At 60.4% G+C, this 18,978-nt stretch overlaps 8 protein-coding genes across 8 annotated transcripts; 5 read left to right on the top strand and 3 right to left on the bottom strand.

Moving 5' to 3' along the window:
- Positions 1–245: 245 nt before the first annotated feature.
- On the top strand, positions 246–1,317 carry GGTG_09062 (hypothetical protein; the record flags this gene model as incomplete). The annotated part of the gene is made up of 1 exon (XM_009226905.1): positions 246–1,317. One exon carries the CDS (start codon positions 246–248, stop codon positions 1,164–1,166), a length of 921 nt encoding a protein of 306 aa, XP_009225169.1. The 3' UTR covers positions 1,167–1,317.
- Positions 1,318–1,396: 79 nt separating this feature from the next.
- Positions 1,397–2,996, bottom strand: GGTG_09061 (hypothetical protein; the record flags this gene model as incomplete). Its single annotated transcript, XM_009226904.1, has 4 exons — positions 2,899–2,996; positions 2,517–2,722; positions 2,394–2,454; positions 1,397–2,156 (listed from the first exon to the last, which is right to left on the bottom strand). Exons 1-4 carry the CDS (start codon positions 2,922–2,924, stop codon positions 1,397–1,399), a joined length of 1,053 nt encoding a protein of 350 aa, XP_009225168.1. The 5' UTR covers positions 2,925–2,996.
- A 1,313-nt stretch (positions 2,997–4,309) lies between these two features.
- GGTG_09060 (hypothetical protein) lies at positions 4,310–4,609 on the bottom strand (the record flags this gene model as incomplete). The annotated part of the gene is made up of 1 exon (XM_009226903.1): positions 4,310–4,609. One exon carries the CDS (start codon positions 4,607–4,609, stop codon positions 4,310–4,312), a length of 300 nt encoding a protein of 99 aa, XP_009225167.1.
- Positions 4,610–5,263: 654 nt separating this feature from the next.
- GGTG_09059 (hypothetical protein) lies at positions 5,264–7,728 on the top strand (the record flags this gene model as incomplete). The annotated part of the gene is made up of 2 exons (XM_009226902.1): positions 5,264–6,160; positions 6,244–7,728. 2 exons carry the CDS (start codon positions 5,264–5,266, stop codon positions 7,603–7,605), a joined length of 2,259 nt encoding a protein of 752 aa, XP_009225166.1. The 3' UTR covers positions 7,606–7,728.
- Positions 7,729–7,951: 223 nt separating this feature from the next.
- On the top strand, positions 7,952–11,745 carry GGTG_09058 (hypothetical protein). Its single transcript, XM_009226901.1, has one exon. It carries the CDS (start codon positions 8,067–8,069, stop codon positions 10,938–10,940), a length of 2,874 nt encoding a protein of 957 aa, XP_009225165.1. The 5' UTR covers positions 7,952–8,066; the 3' UTR covers positions 10,941–11,745.
- Positions 10,915–12,823, bottom strand: GGTG_09057 (hypothetical protein). The gene is made up of 2 exons (XM_009226900.1): positions 11,473–12,823; positions 10,915–11,413 (listed from the first exon to the last, which is right to left on the bottom strand). Exons 1-2 carry the CDS (start codon positions 12,551–12,553, stop codon positions 11,118–11,120), a joined length of 1,377 nt encoding a protein of 458 aa, XP_009225164.1. The 5' UTR covers positions 12,554–12,823; the 3' UTR covers positions 10,915–11,117.
- A 1,497-nt stretch (positions 12,824–14,320) lies between these two features.
- GGTG_09056 (glucan endo-1,3-alpha-glucosidase agn1) lies at positions 14,321–16,015 on the top strand (the record flags this gene model as incomplete). The annotated part of the gene is made up of 2 exons (XM_009226899.1): positions 14,321–15,008; positions 15,090–16,015. The coding sequence occupies 2 exons, from the start codon at positions 14,321–14,323 to the stop codon at positions 16,013–16,015; spliced, it is 1,614 nt and encodes a 537-aa protein (XP_009225163.1).
- A 725-nt stretch (positions 16,016–16,740) lies between these two features.
- On the top strand, positions 16,741–18,699 carry GGTG_09055 (hypothetical protein; the record flags this gene model as incomplete). Its single annotated transcript, XM_009226898.1, has 5 exons — positions 16,741–16,831; positions 16,886–17,279; positions 17,337–17,460; positions 17,534–18,107; positions 18,173–18,699. 5 exons carry the CDS (start codon positions 16,741–16,743, stop codon positions 18,697–18,699), a joined length of 1,710 nt encoding a protein of 569 aa, XP_009225162.1.
- Between the last annotated feature and the right edge of the window lie 279 nt (positions 18,700–18,978).

Below are 18,978 nucleotides of genomic sequence, written 5' to 3'. Positions count from 1 at the left end.
GGGCAAGTGAATCCATCATGTAATCCATAATGGCCTTGCAGCCACGCCCTAACAACATGACGAGAAAACTACAAAACCAAAGCCCAGTTGATGACTGCACCCCCAGTCATTATTTTCAAGACCGCCCCTCCTAGAAATAAAAACCCTTCATTCCCTGCCCGGCTGGCTGCGCATCCCCGGTGACGAAACCTGCCTGCTCCCAGACAGGACCCCACACGAGCAGCCCAGGCCAAGCACCACAATCAATGCTCCCCTCCCTCCCGCTCCTCCCACTCCTCGCCATCGCCCAGGGTGGCGCGACCCTGCGCGCCCCCGCTGGCATCCCCGACGGCGCCTACGAGCTGACGGACGGCCCGCGCGGCAGGACCGCCTACCGCTCCCTGTCGGGCCTCCTCGCGGCGACCCCCGCGAGCATCGCAGGCCGCCGCGGCGGTGGCGTGGACCTGGCCACCCTCGGGGCGAGCAGCAGCACCCCGACCAAGCCCAAGCGCAAGGGCAAGGGCAAGCCCGCCGCGGTGGCCGCCGTCCCCACCGTGACCGTGACGGCGGCCGCCGTCATCGCGCAGGCCAACATCGGCATCAGCAACAGCAACAACTCCCCGGCCCCGCCACAGCAGGTCGGGGTGCCCTTCGTCCCCGTCGGGGGCGTGGTGCCGGGCTTCCAGCAGGAGCAACAGCAGGAGCAACAGGTGGCGGCCGAGGAGCTCGTCGAGGAGGTCGAGGAGGTGCCCTCGGACGCGCGCAAGCTCACGTCCCTCGTCCCGCGGCCCAAGAACGAGGGCAGCAGGCAGTGGCCCAAGCCCTTCCCGGCCGTCAAGCTGCAGTGCCGGGCGCGGGAGGAGCCCAAGGTGGTCGGCTTCATGCCCTCGGACGAGCGCAAGGGCCGCGAGGCCCTCAACGCGTACTGCAGCTCGGGCAGCCAGGTCAAGCACAGGGGCTCGCTGATGCTCAAGATGGCCACGGCCCAGGTCTACGTCTGCAACACGGCCTTTAGCGGCCACCAGGGCTGCGACGTCGACGAGTACGACTACGTCATGAGCCTGCTCGACACCTACTGCGGCCCCGGCCAGGCAGGCAACGGCTGGTTCCCCGACTGGGCAAAGACTTATGGCCGCGACAGGGAAGGCCAGGATATGTGCTGGGGTTTCGATAAGCAGGGCAGGTAGAGAGATGGAGCTTATTGCCGGGGGCGTTGGGGTAGCAAAGGGTAAGGGAGCAAAACGTCTTTTTTTTCGTGTAAGCACGCCCGCCACCAAAACAATGGTATATACCTTTAGGAATAAAACAGGAATAAAAACAAAAACCCTAAAGCACTAAAATTCGGTTTAAACCTTTGGAACGGGCTGCAAGACTGCCGCTTTCTTGATGGCACACTTCCCTCTCGGGTTAAGCCTTTCTACGCTACCACGCGCATGCTTTGGGTAATGGATACATCGCTCTCCTTCGGCTCCGAGTCATCCTTGTCCTGAATGCTGTACAGCAGATAAGGGTCGCGTCCGCCCCCAGACCGCTCCCTGCCGGCCTTTTGCGGCTGCTCGCCGGGCCCGATATGCCAGCGCGAGCCCCCGATGGTCTCCAGGTCGGCGCCGCCCGGCCATCCCCCATCTCCGGGTGGCGGCGGCGCGGAAAAGAGCACGCCGAGCCCCAGGCGCGGCAGATAAGCCCTCGCGTGCGGCTTGAGACGCATGGCGCACGCGCACAGGATGCCCAGGTTGACCTCGACGACAGACCAAAGCCCCAGCACGGCCTCGGCCCACGTCAGGTCCTCCTCTAGCAGGCCCGCTTGGTATTGCTGCCGCTGCCCCGCCCAGCCGGACCCGCGCCTCGTGCGGACGACGTATTGCAAGCGCACGATGGAGTACACGACGACGGCGGACCCGAGCGCGAGGATCAAGCCGACCGAGAGGCGCTGGCAGAGCGATAGGCCGAGCGAGTGCACGGTCGGGATGGGGGCGGCGACGACGGCGAGGTCCGAGGCGATGTTGAGCACGGCGTGCACGAGGGCCACGTCCGACACGCACGCCACGGCCGCCGCGTCCAGGGAGCCGCACGGCCCGGCGGCCACAGCGCAGGCCACGACAGTGTAGGTGAGGATGGCGAAGCCGATGGTGGCCACGCGACGGGTTGATGCGGTACAGCACGCACAGGATGGCCATCTTAGTCACGGATAGGCAGACGAAGTAGGCCAGCGTGCTTACGAGGATGCCCTGGGGCTGCGGTGTCAGAAGGAGAGGTGTTTCGTTACTCTAGACGGGGAGTAGTGCCACGCTACCTTTTTGAGCTCGATAACGTCGGCCAAGGACACATCCCAAAGGTGTCAACCCCAGCCGTTGTCCATCACTATCATGGCCAGTTAGATTCACTGTCAGAGGGGTGTTGTTATGGATGAACACCCACGTTTGGTCGTGGAGCCAAAGTAAAACAAGGCGATGGCGTAGGCAGATGTGATGATGACTAGGCGTGATCTTCGGTTAGCGATGGGTATTTCTTGTCTTGAACAGGATGACGCTAATTACCGAGACCTAGCTCCATCTTCTTGGAGATCTTGATGGCCTGGAAGTAGCGGAAGCATAGGAAAAGCGTGGCCAGCCCGTACGAAATCCCAAACGAAGCAAAGATGCCGACCTGCACCGACGTGTGCGGCTGCGCTGAGCTGGGGTCATCGAACCGCGATGTCTGGCCGCTGGGCGGCGATATGCCGGGATCTGGGAGAAACTTGCGACTAAAGTCATCTCGAGATGAATATTTGAGGCGGGCTCGTTGTTCTCGCCGGCTTCTCGTCTGGGAGACGGGCGCGAGGCCCAGCATGGTCGAGGGGGACGCCATGGAGGTCGGAAAATAAATATGCAAGAAATGACACGAGACTGACAAAAGAAAAAGCAAGGAAGAAAGAAATACCTTCTGTCTTTGGTTTTATATCCCATGCACTTGTGATGCCGCCCCTGCGAGGCCTGTCACACATGACTGTCAGCAACATCAAACGTCCAAGTCCGTACTGGCGATATGTCCATAGCGAATAGGCCTCTCCCCGTGGGCGACCGCCAAGATTTAACAGATTTAGAGTATACCCGCCACGGTGGAACAATGCAACCAACGGCGCCTGCATGGATTGCTTGGCCCGACGTGGGGGTGTTCGGGGAAAAGAAAGACGTGCCGCGACGCCGCGCCAGCCACCCGTTTGGATCGCGGATGGTGTCGTCGCGCCGCGCGGGGTGCCGGCTGATCAGCCAAATCATGTTCCTTGCGCCGTGACGCAGAAACCGCGGTAGCGCCGAGTGCAACGGCGTCATGGCAGGAGGAAAAGCAAGGGGTAAGGGGGTGGTCGAAGGTGGTATAGGAAGGGTGATGATGAGAGTTGGACCGTTTGGTGTTTATTTCCATCCTTGCTGCGGGAGGGAGCGAATAAATGGATTGGATTTCATGTGAAGGGCTTCCGGAAAGAGGATTCGCGGGATCAAGGCGATGCCAAGCAGCAAACCACTGGTTACCATGAAGAAAAGCAAGTATGGTGGGATCCCTGAGTGGGGGGAGGGACAGAGCGGCATCACGAACAGGTAACGTATGATGGGAAGAGCAGGAAAAGGAATAGAAAATTGACGAAAAGAAAAAGCCCATCAAATATTTCGATGGAATACTCGAATGGCAGTGGTTGGAGGGCGTTTGCTTCGGAAGAATCTCCATGGCAATGCAAAGGAGGCCCAGAACCTAGCTCAATGCATGCTGGCAAAGGGGTCGCAAAATGCCCCGCTAATCTCTTCGAGGGAGCGGCCCTTACTCTCGGACAGCCACGGCCAGACGGCGGCGACCGAAACGAGGCTGCAGGCGATGAAGATGCCCGAGGTGTATTTTCAGAGCAGGGAGCCAATGTAGGCTGCTGGGCAAGTGGAAGCAAACCTGGCGCCAGGGACTGTGTGCTGCTTGACTGGTACCTACTGCAGAGGCATAAAATGATCATCATCTTGACAATGAGCCCGACACACGTGTTGCGCCCATCATCCAAGTCACACTCGTCTGTGCAGGCCAGCCTTCCCCTGCGGGGAAATGGGTGTTCGTCCTTGACTTGCAGTGATACTCTCGGGCGGGATCTTCCGATTGATTCCATGTGTTCGCGCGGGGGATGGTAGCATTCAACCGTCGGATCTTTTCCTCTATCAACCCCATCGGTCCATGTTTGGAGCGGCTGTCGCATCGCGAGATGCTACACGCTAGACTTGTTAATGGGACCTTGACGGAAACACCGCCGCTGCTCACCGGCTCAGCGAGTGTTGCCGGTTCCTATTTACCCGACCCATCCGGCCGTCTCATTCCATCAACCACAACCCACAGGTGGTTCTCCTCGGAAGCTTGTGCAAAAGCGGTATCGGTCCAACACGGACCCGACCAGAACGGCGTGGTCCTTCCTGCCTGACCAGTAGCGGCCTTTGCGCCCGATGGCATAGTCTACAATGACCGTCGACGCTGTCTGGGGCAGGGGGTGGCGGTGCCTCGCCTTGATATACTGGAGGCAGCAGACGCCCATCTCCATCAGAGGGCCGCCGGCATTCTCAGCCTCGAGCGAGAGGTGGAAGGCGTCGCGACGGATTCCTATCAAGTTTCGCGCGCAGCTCATGCGGCGGCGGTGGTCCCCAGGCTGCAAACCCGACGCCGCGGCCGTGGGTGAACTTCATATTGGGCGGTGCTGACTAGCGCTTGTGCCTAAGCTATGGCAGCACGAGCAGAGGGATACTAGCCGAATTTGCTCCTAGAGGTTGCGGGTTCGACTCCGACTGCGAGCCAGACGCAACCATCCCCTCACTGCAATATCCGACGGATGCCAAAACCCCAGATGCCAAGTCCAAAAGGCTACCCCGCGAGTTCCTGGAAACGGCACGGAACGTGAATATGTTGCACTAGCTACTGCCGGTAGAAATCTGGAAGAGGCCGAGTGTAGCAGTGAGGGGTATTTGTGGGTGCAGCCGATCGATTTGCCCTGTGCTGGATTGATGGTGCCTTCCGTAATTGGTGCTTGATATTTTCCCTTTCCGGTATTTGTTAGCCCGTGCCCTTCTCTCCTCCTTTTCAAGCCGGGAAAATCTATCCATTCTGCTCTAGCTACCCCCAAAGCCCTTACGTGATGTGCGGGTAAGGATGGCCGTTGCATGCGAAAATCACTATATAAACATCGTGTTGCACACTGCAATTTGACGTGCGTAAGGGGTATGTCACTGTGTCAGAAACAAGGCTCTTCGTTTCCTGGTATACAAGTTTCTTGACGACGGACAAGATGGGGTTCCGCCTGTCACTTGGCCTCCCTACCCTTGTAGGGCTGATGCAGCTTGTTGCCGCGGCAGACATCTACGTCTCACCCACTGGCTCTGACAATGCGGACGGCTCCAAGGGGTCCCCCTTCAAGACCTTGGTTAAGGCCCAGCTTGCCGTGAGGTCCTTGGCCACCCCGTCGATGCGCGAGGATGTCACCGTTCACCTGAGCGGCGGCGTCCACTCCCTGGCCGCGCCCCTGGTTTTCACCTCGGCCGACTCGGGAAAGAACGGACGCACGGTCCACTGGACAGCAGACGGCACCGACACCACCGTCTCGGGCGGCATCAAGCTGACGGGCTGGACGGCGGGGCAGAACGGCGTCTGGTCGGCCGCCGTCCCGGCCGGCACCAAGAGCCGCAACCTGTACGTGCGCGGCCAGGCGTCCAACTACGCGCGCCGCAAGATCGCCAACCGCAAGGAGTTCACCTACAACGCCAACGGCATGAGCTGGAGCGACGGCAAGTACGACTGGCTGCAGTCGACCGAGGGCCTCGCGGGCGCCGAGGTGCGCTTCATCAGCTCCTTCACGGACCGGTACGCGCCCATCGAGTCCGTGGGGCAGCGCCAGCTGGTGATGAGGAAGCCGAGCTGGACGAACAACATCATGGGCTACGACACGCTCAACAATCCCAATGCCGACTTTGGCGTCTGGGTACAGGGCGCCCGCGCCCTGTTGACCGAGGGCGGCCAATTCCATCTGGACTCGGCTGCTGGGAGGGTTTACTACAAGCCGTTGAGGGAGGAAGAGGGCAGTATGTCGTCTATTGATGCGTACCTGGGAGTCCTGGAGGTCCTCGTCGCCGTGAGCGGCAAGTACGGCGACCCGGCCCACGACATTCGATTTTCTGGCATCAATTTTGTAAGTTCCACTGATTCAGCGTCCGTTCAGCGTCCACTCTCCGTCATTCCCCGAGCCAACTGCTCATAATCATCTCCATCCAGGCCCACTCCACCTGGCTCGCCCCCAGCACCATCGGCTACGTCGACCAGCAGACGGGCGGCCACATCGCCGAGCAAAAGACGTACCCCAACTTCGAGGCGGCGCGGCCGGGGTGGCACCAGATGCCGTCGGCCGTCCAGGTCAGCGCCGCGTCCAACATCACCTTCGTCGGCGGCTCCTACACGCAGATGGGCGGCGGCGGCGTGGGGCTCGGCAACGACGCCAACGCGCACCTGACGGGCGTCGGGCTGGGCGCCCAGAGCGTCTCGGTCACCGACGGCTACTTCTCGCAGATCATGGGCAACAGCATCACGGCCGGCGGCGTGCGCGCCGACGCCCACCACCCGCCCAACGCGGCCGCCATGACCAACTCGCGCATCACCATCGCCGACAACGTCTTCCGCAACGTCTCGGCCCTGTACAGCAGCACCGTGCCCATCTTCGTGTCGTACGTGCGCGACTCGGCCGTGAGCCACAACGACATCTTCCAGGCCCCCTACTCGGGCATCTGCCACGGCTACGGCTGGGGCAGCAACGACGCCGGCGGCTCGCCCGAGTACGTCAAGCGCGGCCTGTACAACTACCAGCCCCAGTACAGCACGCCCACCGTCTCGCAAAACAACCGCATCGAGGCCAACCTGCTGCACCAGTACGGCCTCTCGCACACGGACCTGGGCGCGCTCTACACGCTCAGCAAGTCGCCCGGCTCGTCCGTCGATGAGAACTACGCCTACGACTCGAACGGCTTCGGCGTCTACAACGACGAGGGCAGCAACAGCTATGCCGTGCGCCGCAACGTGCTGCTCTGCACCGGCATCTGGCGCGCCACCAACGGCGTCAACACGGCCAACAACGCCTTCGCCGACAACTGGGGCCGCGTCGGCTCCGTGAGCGGCTCGGACCGCTCGGCCTCGAACCTGCAGCAGACCTCGGCCGCGGCACAGCGCGTCGCCTACCGCGCCGGCGTGCGCCCGTCCAAGCGTGCTGGGCGGTCTGTCTCCAACGACCCGGGCGTCGCCGACGGGTACCTGGGCTCGTCGTGCTCCGGCAGCGGCGACCTGACGCTGACGCTGTGGAACTACGACGACAGTCCGTTCACGGGGGTTTCGTTTGCCGTGCGCGCCAACAACGGGGCCCAGATCTCGCCTTCTGGCGGCGCGTCCCCCGCCACGGTGGGCGCCGACACCTGGGTCCAGGCAAAATTCCGCGTGGCCAGCGGCGGGTGCGGGGCCGTGGCGGGCTCGTCGGCGTCGTATACCAACTCGCGCACCGGGGCAAAGGCGACCCGGAATGGCGTGAACGCCACTCCGCCGTCGGGGTCTCCACCTGCGCCTGGGACTGGAGGGGCCGGTGGTATCGTATAGGACCGAGGTTGTTGGTAGCGAAAGGCATGCCATGTTGGTACCAGTCAAGATAGCCACTTAGATGAGTCTTTATAGGCCGGCTCGATGCCAGGCTCAGAAATATCCACGCTTATTACTGCATCACCTCTCTAGACTCGAGGCGAAATGCACGCTCCCCTGCTTTGCGTCCAACGAGGTTTTGAAGGGAAACATTTCTTTTGTTTCCAACACAGAATAAGCCATCCAAGGCAGAGCGTTGGGCTGATTGGCGAGCCTGCTTCAGCCCAATCTGTTGCGCGGATGCCTAAATGCAGGTGTGCCCAACCCGAGATGTCCTGGAGAAGGCAAAGTGAAGAAGCACGAGGCCGGTCTTCACCCCACCGGCAAAGGGGAAACGTATTAGTATCAACCAGGGCATCGGCCGCCCCCGCCACAGAACCAACCCCGAAGCTGCGCGAGGAAGCAAGCAGCCTCCCTTCAAGATGAGCCGATGGCACGCGCCTGGTTGTGCTGGGGGAGACGAGAATATTCTAGTCAATCCAAACGGCCTCCCCCACTGCCAGAGCTGCAAATCGACTCCAGATATCCCAAGGCTTCTCACACAGCAGGATACAGGGCTTGCGAATTTGCAGGTCCCGCCAGACGAACCGCCTGGCCAGCTCAACCTTTCGTGGCCGCCCACCGTTCCATATTCGAAATCAGGACAGATTTGCGATGCCACCCGTTCCGTCTCTAGCATCCATGCACTCTTCGAGGCGGGCACTGGCACCAGCACCAGCACCAGCGCTGACAGCAACAGCCATCCAGTGTCGGCAGCTCCAAATACCACACGTAACGAGCCTTTATCGCCGGTTTACCCAGAGGCCCTACGCCATGACGAGTTCCGACTGCTGGTCCTCGACTCCCGCAACACGCCTGCGCACGCCGACGAGGCAACCCATGACTGGCCAGTGCACATGGATCTCGAGACGTACCGCGACAACGATCACCCAGAGTACGAGACAGTTTCCTACACCTGGGGCGGAGAGAATGACGACAGCTCTCCAAGCCAGCCGGTCTACGTAGGGCCGTGCTGGGATGCGCTCCTCCAGACCAAGAATTGTCACGACATGCTCCGGCTGCTCCGGCCAAGGCGAGGTCTTCGTTTTCTCTGGGTCGATGCCATCTGCATCAATCAGAACGACCCAGACGAGCGAGCTCACCAGGTTTCCAAGATGCAAATCATTTACAGCAATGCCTGGCGTTGTTTTGTGTATCTGGGCTCAGATGTTGTTACCCCAGTTCCGAACCGGTCATTCTACCCGGCTAGGAGGCGTTTTGAGGATCTCGCCAGATCGGAGGAAGGGGAGAGATTGGTCTTTCCAGATCTGAGTTTCCGGCAGGTGCTCGAGCGAAGATACTTCAGTCGGATTTGGGTCATCCAAGAGCTGCTCCTTTCCAAGTCAATTTGCGTCCGCGTTCGAGACATGGAGCTGCTCATTGACCGCCCCACGCAGTCTGACCTCCTCGACGACGGCCAGAGCAGCAAGGAGAGGGGCGGGACGGACTACTGGGGCGCTACAAAAGCACCCTGGATGGCACAGGCTACCCGAGGAATTGTCCCCGATCCGGTCGCGCTCCTGCAAATGGTTCGATTATCCAGCGCCAGCGACCCACGGGACGAGATTTTCGGCATCATCGGCTTACTCCGCCCTTCCCTGTCTTTGATACCCGATTACTCGCTCAGCCTCCTCCGAGCCCACGTCGGCTTTGCCGGTCATATCCTGCTCAACGGAAATACGCCCGAGGCCCTTCTTCATCCCGGGCCTCGACATAGGGGTCAGCGCCCTTCCTGGGTGCCGTGGCCTTTGCCCAAGGATACTCCATGGCGCCGTCGAACTCCCGAAATGGACAGCTCGTGGGAGGGAATCCTGGGAAGATTCTATCGGGGACTAAATGCCAGTAATTCACTCGACCTCCTCGACGACAACTACCTCCCCGACGGCATCCGCCAAGGCGTGCACAGAAGCGGCCACGCAGCCAACTGCCCGACTTGGCGGGAAGGAAAGTATTGGCGAGCGGGCGCCCATATCGACGCAGCCAATGGCTCTCTGAGCATTCGACTTGTCCATTTGATGCCGCTGCGGCGCATGCCAGTCCAGATCGGGCGCGAGGATGGTTTTACCATCATGAGGCTAGAGGCTCACAGCACGTACGTCTGGGCCGAGGATGCGCCTTGTCGCTGGGAGTTCTCGCTCGTATTCCAAGATTCGCCCCATGGTCTAGACCTCAGGCCCGGTGTGGACCATGTATTCATACTGCATGGCAAATCACAGGAAGCCGGGCCACAGTTCATTATATTGCGCCCACTACGAGACACGCCACTTAGCTTCCGCCTGGTCGCCTGCTGCCATCGAGCATTCATCTGCGTCATGCGTAAAAGTGGCCTCTACGCAAATCATTATGAACAAGAGCAGGCTATAAGAGGTAGATCAAGTCTCTCAATCGCCGGCCTGCGAAGAGACCTGATACCGTTTTTACAAACCTCGCGGTTGCGTAACATGATATACAACTGCCGGCCGCACTTCATCTCGGAAGATCTATTGCATCGCTCGGTTTGGTTGGCTTGTTTGATATACCACGGGCACAAGATGCCGCCAGCCTTTCCCCTCGACCCTCCGTTAGGGGGCCTGAAGCTCGGCACTGTCATGTGCGCATTGAAAACGGCTCTGGACATAGCGCTAGGTGCCGACTTGGAACCCAAGTTCCTCAACTTCGAGGGTCAGGATTGCATTGAGCTACATGTGTTGCACTCCAACATGCATGAGTTCGATGCTCGAGCTATCGTTGAAAGCCTCTTCCAAGCCGTACAAGAAAGGCTGTCCGGGCCAAGCATACCTGAAGAACGACCGGTCCCGGTCCCGATCCCGAAGGCACACTTCTGGCGTAGGGGGGACATATGGACACTTGGCCATGAGCCGCCAAAAGTCTATACTGACATTCACACCAGCCCGGTGGGGGATGTGTTGATGATCGTCAACGATATGCTCTACTCCGAGAGTAGAGACATGACCTCTCTCTATCTTCTGTTCCCAGTCGAGAAGGACACCAGGGCTTACATCCAAGATAATCAGAAGCTCCAGCTTAAAGTATTATATCATATCGGGCGCGACAGACGGCTGGAAACAAGGAAAGGTCCGAAAGACGCCCTAAGCACGGCTCTCGAGTTGATGAAACCCGGGGCTAGCGAGGGACCAGTCTGCCACGGTGAGGCCGAAACTCGTCCCGAACATATACTCGCAGCTCCTCTATGGCCAAGGGACCTTGTGGAGGCTTTCGGCATCGATGGGAGCACCTATCAAGTGACCATCACTTGAGAGGCCGGGTTAAAGATGGAGAGAATGGAGAATGGTGTTGGGACTTTTGCTTGTATGGATACCTTCCAAACCCATCATGTCGAAATACGACCAATTTGTTTGTGTCCAAATCCGCTTGTCTCGCTATCTTACACGGAAGCAACAGATCAAGAAGTAACACTGAAAGAAGCCAAGCCATCAAAGCTCCACTGCCATATCCCAAGCCTCGACGGCGGCCTCGACGATGGGCCGAATGATCTTCCTTCCGGCGTTCTTGCCCTCGTAGGTCCACACCATCTGCCTCCTCCCCAGCTCGCTGACCCTATGCCACGGCTTGGCCTGGAGCTCAGGGTGGCTTTCGATGGCGCGCTTGACAGTGTCGAAGAGGTCGTCGGCCTGGTTGTTGTTGATGCGGACGTCGCTGCGGACGCACAGGACGAGCTCCCTGATCTTCTTCTTCTTTCCGTTCTCGTCCTCACCCTTGTACCTGTTTACTGTCGGGCTGTTAGTACCAATTTCCACCTCGTGATTTGGGGGCGAGAAAATGCCTTACGAGCAACACTGATATCTGCCCCGACTTGCGCCGTCCACGCAGCCTCGATGGCAAACCAGTCAAACAGCTCGCCAAAGCCGGTCCGGGTGATCTGCTCGTCGAGCGAGTAGGGGATGGAGGAGAAGCCCAGGCTGACGGTCGGGGTGCGGGGCGAGTACGTGTCGACGAGGTCGCCCTTCCAGTCGCGCCTCAGCAGGTCCCGGACGCCGAGCTCGCCGAGGTCCTTCTTGGCCTCGCCCAGCTTGCCGTCGAGCGACTGCATCTTGTCGTCCAGGTCCGACTTCCTCCAGTTGCTGCGGCGGAGCAGCCGGCCCGCCGTCTTGCGGTCCTCGTCGGTGCCCGACTTGAGCCCCTTGGAGTCGATGGCGATGGCGGACAGGACCAGCTCGAGCAGCTCGTGCGGCATGTGGTACTCGTCGGGCAGGGCCTCGAGCTCGTCGAGCATCTGGCGCGCGACCAGGGTGGTGCAGCTAGCGACCTTTTCGAACACGCGCGGCTTGGCGGCGGGCGCGGTGCCCTTGTCCTGGTGGTGGTCGAAGATGCTGAGGACCCTGGCGTCGGCCCACTTCCTAAGGGGCGACGCGTGGTCGACGATGACGATGCCCTTGATGTCCTTGGACAGCGTCTCGGCGTCCTCGGGCAGCTCGTTCATGGTCAGCAGGTCCGAGTGGCCCGAGCTCATCTGCGAGTTGTCGAGCGCCAGCTTGTTCTCCGGGCGCAGGTCCAAGGCGTCGGCCGGGGTCTGCAGCAGGGCGATGGCCTTGATCCGGCTGGAGCTGTTGGCGGTCGAGTGCTCGAGGTGGTAGGCCCAGGTGAGGGCGGCGGCCATGCTGTCGAGGTCCCCGCCCTCATTGCCCATTACGATGGTCCATTCCGAGGACCGGCCCCGTTGCCAGTCGATCAGGAACTGGCGCTTTGTCTCCCGCGACCACTCGCTGAAGTGGCCGACTCCCGTCTCGATGGCGCGCTCTGTCGGCAGCGTCGCGTCGGGCTGCACGAGAACCCTCTGCGGGGAGTTTGCGGCCGCGGCCGGCGCGGCAGCCAGCACGGCGGCGGCGCCGAGGAGCTGGATTGGTCGCATTGGGGAAGAGCAGAGGGCGACGCGATTGAGTTGCTATGGTGTAAGAGCAATTCGAACGCGAGAGTTTCAATTACGTGTGGTTCTTGGCTGCATTTTTGTTGCCCGGGCCGCAGCGGAGCGCATGGGAATAAATGGGGGTGCGTGGGATGCTGGCGGGCTATGACGACAGCCCAGCCCAACAGCGCCTGGGCACTGCCGGGCTGCTGCTGGTGGACCCGTGGATCCTACAGAGCTGTCTGGTGACCGTGTCCGGGGCGCTGTTAGTTACATCTTGGCTTCACGGGTCGCCAATCGAGTGGGCTGAAGTGGCTGTGGCGACGGTGGATCGTCGCAGTGTTACTGATTTTGTTTGAAGGTCCATTTTAGGCCAATTTTAGGCCAATGTCGGTGGTGCAAATCGCGCCACGAGTCGTCGCCCAAATGCGGTAGAAATCGACAAGGAGCTTCCCAGTTGCTGATAGCTGTATGTCAGATGCAGCTCGTTCGATGTTCTTTTCTTTTATGGGATGAGCTAGTTCGCGTAACTCCGCGTCATCCCAACTCCCCCGCCATGTCAAAAGTCTGGAACCGCCAAAGGCTTTGTGTTCTTCTAGCGTCCAGGCGAGGGCGGCGCCGGCACGTTACCCAGAAAATTAGCGAGACCCTGATTGCTTCACCACTAAAGGGTCCTCTCCGCCAATACCAGTTGGCACAATTCACCGTCTCCCTTTTCACCCAGGCAACCTGAAGGTATGTATTTTACTTTATCGCCGAGGGAACGACGTGTGATGCCACTCGCAGCGAAGCCGTGGTGGAGCTTGACAAGAGGGATGGCCCCTTTTCTCGCTGCTTGTGGGTTCGGCTAGCCAGCTTTTCCCATCAACGTCGGACGCGACTTCTGTACTTCTTTCTGTACGGAAGATATGCGGTATAAATTTCTTCGACCAGAGGCACTGAGATTAATAAGGCGTCAAACTATTAATAAACACTAGGTCTTGCATGCAGGGTATTTTCGAGCTATTGAATCCTGCGTCGGTGCCTGCCTGATGTGACGCTGAAAAACAACATATCCAGCAACCGAGGCAATTTCCAGCATTTTATATCACGGATACAAACGCCAAAGGTACGCAAGGCCCGACTAGATGTTATTGTTTAGCGGCCAGCATAAAGTGCGGGCTCCGACACGGCTTCAAGTCGGATGCCACGGTGAGAAGACACGACCTCGGCGTGTTCATTGGCTCAAATGCACAAGGAGGCTGCTGTACGACAACCACCAGCCAAGTGTACTACGAGACAAAGTGCAGGGAGGCGAGATGGCTGACTAACTCGGCTGTTGCACGACATCAAAAATGACCGCTCACCGTCCGCGGACCAATTGAGTTCGCGCGTACGGACAGGGGCGATTAGGCATCCTCCAAAGTGTCTCAATACTGACCGCAATGTCGAGCATTTTATTCGCTCGGAATCGGGAGGTGGATTCGGGCTGAGTCTGCGTGCTCCATTTCCCCTGGAGTGGGTGGCCTTCCTTCCTATCCCGGCCGTCTGCTTGCTCTCCATCTCCACGATCGAACAGGGCCTCAGCTCGCCGTCGAGTCGCGAATTGGTGGCCTCGATATTTCGATCATTTTCCTTTACGCATCATCGTCACTGCATCATCCCCCCAGCCTGCCCAGCACATATATAATCCCCTCCCGCCGTCATGGTCTGTGCAATCATGAACTGGCTCGGCAGGCCATCGCCGTCTTCGCATAGGCACCAGAACTTGAGACCGCCTCCAATCCCGACAACATGAAGCCGGCATCTTTCCTCCCCCTCCTGGCGGCCCTGATGGGCTCGGCCGTCGTGGACGCCAAGGCCGTGTTCGCACACTTCATGGTGGGCAACGTGCAGTCCTTCGACCAGGGCGCGTGGGAGAACGACATTGGCGTCGCCCAGGCCGCCGGCATCGACGCCTACGCCCTCAACATCGCCGCCGGGGACAGCAGCGTCGACTCGTCGCTGGCCAAGGCCTTTGCGGCCGCCGACAGCAAGGGTTTCAAGCTCTTCTTCTCGTTCGACTACGCGGCCTGGGGCGCGTGGCCGCAGGACAGGGTCGTGTCGCTCATCAACTCGTACAAGGGCCGCGCCTCGTACTACCAGCACAACGGCAAGCCCCTCGTGTCCACCTTTGAGGGCCCCGGCAGCGCCAACCAGTGGGGGTCCATCAAGGGCAGCACCAACGCCTTCTTCGTGCCCGACTGGGACTCCCAGGGACCGTCGGGAGCCGCCTCGCTTGCCGGAGGAGTGGCTGACGGGCTGTTCAATTGGGATGCCTGGCCGGTGGGTGCGGCCGACATGAGCACCAGCAAGGACCAGGCCTACAAGAACGCGCTGAGCGGCAAGCCCTACATGATGGGCGTCTCACCCTGGTTCTTCACCAACCTGCCGGGCTGGGATAAGAATTGGTTGTGGCGTGGCGATGACCTCTGGTTCGACCGTGAGTGCACCTTTGTGGAACCTCCTTGCTGAGCAGTCGGTGTTTGGAGTGGTTACTAACAGACGCTTGTGCATCCATCAGGCTGGCAGCAGGTGCTCCAAATGCAGCCCGAGTTCGTCGAGATCATCACATGGAACGACTGGGGCGAGTCGCACTACATTGCGCCGCTGGACTCCCAGCAGTGGGGCCTCTTCAGCTCCGGTCAGGCGCCGTACAACTACGCCGCCGACATGCCGCACGACGGCTGGCGGCAGTTCCTGCCCTACCTCATCAGGCAGTACAAGACGGGCGCCACGTCGGTCGACAGGGAGGGGCTGACGACGTGGTTCCGCCGCAGCCCGGCCACAGCGTGCGCCACGGGCGGCACCACGGGCAACCACGCCGGCCACGGCCAGCAGGAGCTGCCGCCGTCGCAGGTGGCGCAGGACCGCGTCTTCTACTCGGCCCTGCTCACGTCGGGCAGCGGCGTCCAGGTGACGGTGTCGATCGGCGGGTCCTCGCAGGTCGGGTCGTGGGAAGCCACCCCGGGCGGCAACGGCGCGGGCATGTACCACGGCAGCGTGCCCTTCAACGGACGCCTGGGCCAGGTCGTCGTGACCATCACGCGCGGCGGGAACCAGATCGCGCGCGTCGACGGCGCGTCCATTAGCACGTCGTGCACCAACGGCATCACCAACTGGAACGCGTGGGTGGGCGGCGCCTGGGCGAGCGGCGGCTCGACGCCGCCGCCGACCGGCGACGCCTGCGTGGCTGGCTCGGGCCAGGGGAACTTTGGCGGCCTCTGCAGCTTCGCGTGCCACTACGACTACTGCCCGTCGCCCTGCACCTGCACCGCGCGCGGGACCAAGGTCAACCCACCGGCCGCCACGGGGCAGAAGGGATATCCCAAGGTCGGGGTCGCTGACCACTGCGCGTACCTGGGTCTCTGCTCGTTTGCGTGGGACCGCGGGTACACTGACAACCTGGCGGCTTGCGGCTCGGACCCGGCGGGCGCGGCGGGATGCTGAGCAGCACAAAAGAGGGGAGTAGAGGCGGGAGTCCTAGATGGTAGAAAATGAACTAACGAGGGCCATTCGTTTTCCTCGTTGCCCTAGCACCCTGTTGGCTTCCATGTGGTGTTGACATGCTACAACCAACGGACGTGGCAGGGAGATGTGATCTTGATGCGATGCAGGCTGCAGAACACAATGGTGCGTGCCGTTATCCCGGGGCACCGGCCGTGGTTGCACTGACGGATCGTTAGTGTCATGCGACCATTGCTTGGCTCCCGCGACCAGAGAAAGCAGCAATTGGCTGCTATCTTCCTTCTGCTCGGCGGCCCAGGCGGGGAGCTGACGCCAAGCCGACCGCTATCTCACCTTCCCTCTTGGGCAAGACCTCAACTCTTCTGCGCTCCCTTTTTCGACCTTGGTTCGATCTTGCGGTGCTCGGCTCTCGGTTAGGCCCCTCCGCTGAGGCTGCCCACTCCTGCCTATCAGGGGGAGTTCTATGCAGAAGCCAAGCCGCCCAGCGTTGGCGACTGCGGGTTGAGGGCGGCGACCTGCACTACAATGCTGGGGAGCTGCTGCGGGGAGCGTCATGTCGTGCAAGCCATAAATACGCGTCTTTCCTGCGGTCAGCGTCTTGCTGGCAGCAGCGTTGCTTGCTCCAGTCCCGTGCATCCTTCCGACTGTCCCAGGCCATCCTCGTCAAGCCAACCCATATTTTGCCCGTGTCCCATTCACCTTTGAAGATGCGTTTCTTCGCCGTTTCGGGCGCTGCCCTCGTCTTCGCCTCCGCGGCGGTGGCAAGGGAGATGGCCAAGGATGAGGCGCGAGCCAAGGGTAAGATATTCCAAACGACGTGAATGACAGGAAATGGCAACTGACAGCCGCCAGCCTTCTACGACAACGGCCTCACGCACCAGCAGCACCTCAAGAACAAGGTGGACAACTGGATGGCCGCGGCCGACGCCGGCCTGTTCAGCTCGGAAAAGTGGCCGCGCCTCAACTACACCAAGTGCATCGACGGCAAGGTCGAGGCCGTCAAGGGAGACCCCCTGCACACCTTCAAGTGCAAGAACATCGACCTGTACGACTTCATCAACCACGCCACCCTCGGCTCGCCCAACGGCTGGGACGAGGCGGGAGACGGCCTCCTCCTGACCGGCAGCGGCTCCTGGGGCTGGACCGACCCCGAGTCCGGCCGCGAGTTTATCGCCAGCGGCATGTACGACGGCACTGCCCTGCTCGAGATCCTGCCCGAGGGGCGTCTGCTCCACCTCGCGTTCCTGTAGGTGAAGATCTCATCCCGCCCTCTTGAACGTCTCGGGAGCTGACAATCTAGCAGCCCGTCGCCTGTTGACCCGAACGATCGCTACTCGTTCTGGAAAGAACTGCGGTCATACAAGCATTACATGATCATCGGCTCGGAGAGGCGCGGCCACGGCGTTCAGATCTTTGACATGAGGAAGGTGAGTGAATTCAAGCCAACGATGCCTCGACGCACCAGGAGACGACGGATCAAACTGACCAGTCCACCCTCAGCTCCTGACCGTCAACCCAGCCAAGGCACCTGTCAAGTTTGACGGCTTGGCCGACCTGACTGGCCATTTCATGGAGATGCCATTGGGTGCGAGCCACAACGTCGTCGTGAACGAGGAGAAGGAGTACATGGTCGCCGTGGGCTCGGCGCCGCGCACCGACGTCGAGTGCCAGGCCGGGCTCATTTTTGTCGACCTCAAGGACCCGTCCAAGCCGAAAAAGATTGCCTGCAATGGCGACGACGGCTACGTGCACGACGCCCAGTGCCTTCCGTATAAGGGACCTGACACCCGGTACCAGGGCCGCGATATTTGCTATGGTTATAACGAGGACTCGTTAACCATCTACGACGTGACCGACAAGACCAAGTCGACGATAATCTCTGTCACGTCCTATGAGGGCGTGCAGTACTCGCACCAGGGTGTCGTGCTGGACCCAAACAACCAGGAGTTCCTTCTCCTGGACGACGAGCTGGACGAGATCCGGTCCAGCGGAATGGCCATGGACAAGTACCCTGTAACCTACATCTGGGATATTCGAGACCTGGAGCATCCCAAGCAAACCGGTCTCTACAAAGGTCAGTCATGATTCTGATTCTGATTCTGGAGATTATACTCTGCTAACAAACAACGACTCTGCCAGGCACCGTCCCTGCTGTGGACCACAACCAGTACGTCATGGGCAACGGTCTGGTCTACCAGTCCAACTACATGGCCGGCTACCGCGTCTACGACATTTCGTCCATCCCCACCGACCCGACCGGAAATTCGGTCTGCGAGGTTGCGTACCTGGACATCCACCCCGAGGACGACGCGGCCCCCGGTGGCGGCGTGGCCGACATGTTCGGCACGTGGTCGTCGTACGCCATGTTCCCTTCGGGCTTCATCTACATCAACACCATCGAGCGCGGCGGCTACCTGGCCAAAATGACGCGCCGGGCGTCGTGCCCCCGCGCCGCGTCGTGCAATGCCGATAACTGCCTGCGCGCGATGCGGTCCACCAGCGTCGCCGGCCGTTTGGAGGAAAGCCAGAAGTTTTGCGGCGAGTTCACCAAGACGTTCATCGCCGACGTTAGCGTTGTCCCAGACTATGCCAGCAAGGCCTGCGGCGCCAATGTCATTTCGCGCGTGAGCTCTGCGTGCTCCTGCCTGCCCACGCCGACCCCTTGAGGCAAAAACCGAGGGGTGCGACTCTAGATTTTAAACTATGTAGCTTTGCAACACTGAAAGCCCGCTCGGCGGTTTTGCCATTGCCCCATTCGGGAGAGGATCCATAGCGAGAGACTCTTTATATGTAGTATGCGCCGCCCTGAAATTTCCCAGCGGTGCTGCCGTGCGTGGTACGGATTGGGGGTCCTGCTGGGGCCCAATTCCCAAGCTCCTGGACTTTTTACCCAAAGCAAGGATCTCCATGAGATGCACGTCAACGAGCCCCACGGCAGAGCACAA

The sequence above is a fragment of the Gaeumannomyces tritici genome (assembly GCF_000145635.1).
Source record: "Gaeumannomyces tritici R3-111a-1 unplaced genomic scaffold supercont2.5, whole genome shotgun sequence".
In the NCBI taxonomy this organism is placed as follows: domain Eukaryota; kingdom Fungi; phylum Ascomycota; class Sordariomycetes; order Magnaporthales; family Magnaporthaceae; genus Gaeumannomyces; species Gaeumannomyces tritici.
Note: the sequence above shows the minus strand (reverse complement) of the source record. Positions and strands in the feature narration are given on the sequence as shown.

Excerpts from the sequence above, each read along its gene's own strand:
- GGTG_09058 (XM_009226901.1), top strand. The coding sequence starts at position 8,067 with ATGAGCCGATGGCACGCGCCTGGTTGTGCTGGGGGAGACGAGAATATT.
- GGTG_09057 (XM_009226900.1), bottom strand. The coding sequence starts at position 12,553 with ATGCGACCAATCCAGCTCCTCGGCGCCGCCGCCGTGCTGGCTGCCGCG. Across the intron at positions 11,414-11,472 it reads GGCAGATATCAGTGTTGCTC|TAAACAGGTACAAGGGTGAG; the intron begins GTAAGGCATTTT and ends ACAGCCCGACAG.